The following is a 5368-nucleotide window of genomic DNA, read 5'->3' as shown; positions in this document are numbered from 1 at the left end:
AGGCGTGCGGAGGCGCGGTCCCCTGGGGCACCGACAACTTCTCCTCACCTCCGGCGGCTAGGAGCAGAGGTTGGGGGTCCTCTCTGCGCTCGAGGGCTGTAAGATCCCGCGGACCCGCGGCTGCTTCTGCTCGCGGAGGGCAATCAAGAAGCTATTGGGCTAGAGAGAGCCCAAAGGGGGAAAATTAGGAAACCTCTGCAAACTGGAGCAACGGGGTGCTTTCCTTCCTTGGCCAGGGGTGCCGGGAACGCAACCCTCCTGGGGTCCCTCTTCACCCCTTCCCCGCCTGCCGGGTTTTCTACACCGTGCATTGTTGGCCCTCGTTTGTGATGTTTCTCACTAAAAGTTGTCCTTGCGGAGGATTCGGAAGTCTCCTCAAGCTAGAGAAGGTTTGTGCTTTGACATTATCCTCATCACCCTCTCCATTTTGCCTCTGCCTGTCGCATTTCATGAAAATAAGCTCTTAGAAAAGAAAGTCTCCCGTTGAGGCGGCAGCAAACTCACAGAAATGATGTAAATGGTTGCAGGGCTTTTTTCTTCCTCTCTGCTATTTTTTTTTTTTTTTTGAGTGAACTGTGAAGATCTGTGAAAATAATATCAGGGTTTTCCGTCAGAATGAGCTTTGCCCTGCATTCAGGCGTAGCATGATCTGACCCGACACCTCCAACCATCTGTGCTATCTATCTGCCTTCTGATTTACCAGAGCTGTACAAGCCACATACAAATTGTACTTGATACTAAAGAAAAGACAGCCGGGCCCAGTCCAGTTCTGGGGCGAACATTCCCATCTGATTCCTTTCTGGGGATAGGACCTCCAAAGATATTCTTCCTGGCGTTTTCGTTGGACTCCCCTCTTCCAATTATTTTCTTCAAACTAAATAAACCCCTATCAAAAGCCCAGGTGATATTGTAGTTACTTTTGACCTAGGTCTCAGAAAATGGTATGATGAGAATGTCAACTGAGAATCAATAAAGTTGCCAATTCAACTGCTGGCCCCAAGGCAGAGCCGCCAAGAAGGCCCTTTCTCTCTTCAGGAAGGGTCAGGGCTCAGAGGCTTAAGAAGTGCTTTCTACACCCCCTTCTCTATTGGTGTGGTTCCCCCTTCTCTATTTTACTTTTATTGAATTACTTTTGGGTCCAAAGGCCAAGGTTAGAGTTTCTATCCCCAGCTCAAGAGTTAAACATTCTAACACAGGGTATGGCAAAATTAGCCTGCAAGAAGAGCAAATCGATACTTCTTTAAAAAGGTCTTTGAAACAAGCTTTTAAGTTGCTGTCCTGACCTACCAGTGACTTCTCACTCTAGATGTGGCTACGCTGCACATTTGTTGAAGTCCATTAAACTGGGGAGAAAAAACTGAAAAGTATAAACTTGGGGTTTGCGGCGCCGCTTTTGTTGCAAGTGTTTTACTACATGGTCAGCACCTGTGTTATCAGGAATGAGAGTGTCCTAGCTCGTACTTTAAATGATATCAGGAGACTTTTGAAGGTAATGGGGGTAGAGTCCAAACTGACCTCTTCTACAGATCCCGGGTCCTGTTCCTTCTGCTTCACATTCGATTCCTACTCGGCTGCTTTGGCAGCCGGCAAGGCATGCAGGGATGGGTGCTGGCAAGAAGAGAGGTGATCCACTTCCCCTCCCTCCCCATTCGTGCCCTCCCTCAAGGTTTTGTGTTTCGTTACAACTAAACTTGGTGAGTTCTCTTGGAGGATTTCGATTTGGCCCAGTCCTCTTTGTCCTCTGGAGGCCTCTTGACCCAGGCAGCGCCTCGTCCCAAAGTGGATTTCTGTAGCATCACTGCCTCTTGTGGGGGGGGGGGGGGCGCTGGGGCAGGGTTGCGGGGGAAGAGAGAGGAACAAGGCTGGGGGTGGTAGTGAAACGCTGCGGCTCTCGCCCGTCTTTTCCTCCTCCAAGTTCTGCAAAATACTAAATCTACCGGAGAACTGCGGGCGCTGTCGAGAGCGGGGAGGTGCTGAAATGGCCGGGGCGCTCCGGTCGCAGTCTTGATTGGCAGAGCCGGCCAGTGACTGACAGGGGGTCTCCATGGCGCCCGCGCCGCCAATCCGCCCACCCCAGTAGCGGCGCCCGCTAGCTGGCCTGCGTGCCCTAACGGAGCCGAGCCGAACCCGAGCTGCGGAGCCGGCACCTCCTCCAATCCCTTCCGCTCTCTCGCTCCCCGCGGTTGCGCCGCCGCCGCTGCCCCGGCCGTGCGTCCTGGTGGCCCCGAGCCGCTCCCCCAAGGAGAGTCTGGCGCACCCGGCAGCGCCCGCGGGCATCTGCTGCGTGTCCCGCTGCGGACTCAGCGCCTCCGCTGCCGCCGGCACTGCCTCGATGTTCCAGCTGCCTATCTTGAATTTCAGTCCCCAGCAAGTGGCCGGGGTATGCGAGACTCTAGAGGAGAGCGGCGACGTGGAGCGCCTGGGTCGCTTCCTCTGGTCGCTGCCTGTGGCCCCTGCGGCCTGCGAGGCGCTCAACAAGAATGAATCCGTGCTGCGCGCGAGAGCCATCGTGGCCTTCCATGGTGGCAACTACCGCGAGCTCTACCATATCCTGGAAAACCACAAGTTCACCAAGGAGTCTCACGCCAAACTGCAGGCGCTGTGGCTCGAAGCGCATTACCAGGAGGCTGAGAAGCTGCGAGGACGGCCCTTGGGGCCAGTGGACAAGTACCGCGTGAGGAAGAAGTTCCCGCTGCCGCGCACCATCTGGGATGGCGAACAGAAGACACACTGCTTCAAGGAGCGCACGCGGCACCTGCTTCGGGAATGGTACCTGCAGGACCCATACCCTAACCCCAGCAAAAAGCGTGAGCTCGCCCAGGCAACCGGACTGACCCCCACACAGGTGGGCAACTGGTTCAAAAACCGCCGACAAAGGGACCGGGCGGCTGCAGCCAAGAACAGGTCGGTACCTAAAGGCCTTCTCTGAGCCTTGAACTCACCAGGGAGGGAGAGGGTGACCGCACCCCCCGCGCCCTTACCCAAGGCCTGGAGACTTGGATTTCGTAGGAATTGGGATGGGATTGAGGTCTTCGGTTTTGAGCCCACTGCGTTCTGGGATCCTGGGTCAGGGTTTCCTTCCGAGCTTTTGATACCCCACCCTTTCTTTTTGGTTCTCGGCGCCTGGGGGTCGCTCCAGCAGCTGGTTCCAGTCACCAAACCAAGGCTACATTGAGAGGGAGAAGGAAAGAAAAATTAAAATCCCATAAGCAATTACAGACCCCAAGGCCCAAAGCTAATTCTTGTCAGCCCGGGCCCAGGCTCCTATTATTAAGTGAAGCCTGGCTTATTAGCAGTGTGGCAGTTTAGTGTTGTCATTTTTAAAGCCCAGATGCATCCTTCTCTAATGCTTTGAAATTTCTAACTTATGTCTGTAAGAAGTGGAAAGTCAAGTTCTACTCTTCCCACGTGTGGGCAGCCCTGTCTCAAAACGGCAAACTAGTTGGCAGAGGTTTTTCATTCCCCAGCATGTGGCTCTCAATCAGCCAAATATTTTGACCAAGAACCCAGCCTTTTCTCCCAGGTCCAAAGCCTCTGTGGAATCGTCAGGCCGCCCTTTTTGCCAGCCTCGGGGCACTCACACAGGCGTATGCCCTAGGAAGACGCAGGCTGGGAAAGGGGTCTCCTGTCCCAGAGCCTGACCTCTCCTTGTCACCCACACCTCATTTATCCTGAGAGCATTGTAAATCTCCCAAAGGTGACCAACACCAGGAACGACCTTGCGAGCACAGCATCCCAAAGATTGGGGAGATAGGGAGCCAAGAAAGGACTAAGAAGGAGGAGGGGGCAACCGCAGGGCTCCACAGAACAGCCGCCGCACGCCTCCTGCCCGGCCTCTGTTGCCTCGTCTTACCCGCTTTAACTGCCCGGGTCTAAGGGAGAGTCGCTGACTGCTGGGCTTAAGGGATGCGGACCGGGGGACGGGGGTACCGGCGGCTATGTTACACACAGTGACTCGTTTCCTTTCCTTCCCCGTAGGCTTCAGCAGCAGGTCCTGTCGCAGGGCCCCGGCCGGGCGCTAAGGGCCGAGGAAGAGGGCATGCCCGAGGTGCTGGGCACCGCCGCCAGCCCGGCCGCCAGCCTGTCCAGCAAGGCAGCCACTTCGGCCATCTCCATCACGTCCAGCGACAGCGAGTGCGACATCTGAGCTGCCCGCCCAGCACTCTCAGAAACAGAATTCGGTGTAAAAAACAAGACAAACAAAATGAAGGAGGGAGAAAGGACAAGAGACCAAGCAACCCAGCGCTTGCGAATCCAGGTGGCCAGGGACCCGCGGGCTCAGGTTGCCGTGTCCGCCCCGCGGCCTGACCCGTTCCACTGGCGCCCTCCGGCTGCTACCACAAGGGCCCGCGGTGAGGCCAGACCCAGCTCCACGTTCTCCTTGCTTTGCTTTTTCCCAAGGATTTTGCTGCAAAGATGCCTCCGGAACCCGAACTGCACGCTGAGAGCCTGCCCTGAATCTCCTGTGGGTATTTCACATCGAAAGGACGCTGTTACATATGTATAACTTTTGCTTTAAAGTTTTTTTTAACAAAACATATATATGTTGTTTATTTACTTATTTAAGAGACTGCATGGTAGGTTTCTCTGTATCCAGAGAACTTGCTGTTTCTAAAGGTGCAGGGTGAAGCCGATGGGTTCTGTGTGAAGAAGCCAAACAATAAAAACCTGGTGAGCAACCTTTCTTAATTAAGAGAGCTGCTCTCAGATTCCTAAAAAGAAAACAGAGAGATCTTTCTCTTGGGAACCCAGGTAGGGGTCCTTGTGCAAATGGTCTCAGGAGCGTCTTCTCTGTATCTTTTGCCTTTTCTGATGTCTCCTGGTATATTTTTAAAACAGCCCAAGGTAGGTCCATAACCACTTCCTTGTCAAATTGCATGCATGTGTGTATGTATGTACATACATATGCGTGCATGTGTGATATATTTAAACCTAGAAACTGGCAACATGATCATCCCCTATAAGGCAACTCCCTCGCATCCCCAGCACAGATAACTAACTATGGCTTGTCCATTTGATACTCACTTGGCTTTCAGGAACAATTTTGGAAGCCAAACTCTGGAACTCAATAGTGAGTTCTATTTTATAAAAATGCAAGACTATTCCAACAGAGGCTCTGCAATGAGAAAGGTTTTCCATCTCCTTTGAGGCCCCCCACCCGTACAAAAGCAGTAGGTACCCATAATCATGCAAGTGAGCACATACTGCATTTAGTATTGAACTTGTACTAAAATAAGACAAAAGAAGATAGGAGAGGTTGTAATAACTAGACTAGCATCTTCTCAACGCAGAAGCAGGTTTTAATCAAATGCATTATTTTCAACAAAACGGATACTGAGATGGGGGAAAGGATGTAATCATGTCACAT

General features: G+C 52.9%; 1 protein-coding gene across 1 annotated transcript; it reads left to right on the top strand.

Annotated features, from left to right (window-relative positions):
- Positions 1–2332: 2332 nt before the first annotated feature.
- Positions 2333–4183, top strand: SIX6 (SIX homeobox 6; the record flags this gene model as incomplete). Its single annotated transcript, XM_082648318.1, has 2 exons — positions 2333–2904; positions 3979–4183. 2 exons carry the CDS (start codon positions 2333–2335, stop codon positions 4145–4147), a joined length of 741 nt encoding a protein of 246 aa, XP_082504444.1. The 3' UTR covers positions 4148–4183.
- Positions 4184–5368: the final 1185 nt, after the last annotated feature.

Source organism: Grampus griseus (assembly GCF_964374135.1).
Source record: "Grampus griseus genome assembly, chromosome: 2".
Classification (NCBI taxonomy): domain Eukaryota; kingdom Metazoa; phylum Chordata; class Mammalia; order Artiodactyla; family Delphinidae; genus Grampus; species Grampus griseus.
Note: the sequence above shows the minus strand (reverse complement) of the source record. Positions and strands in the feature narration are given on the sequence as shown.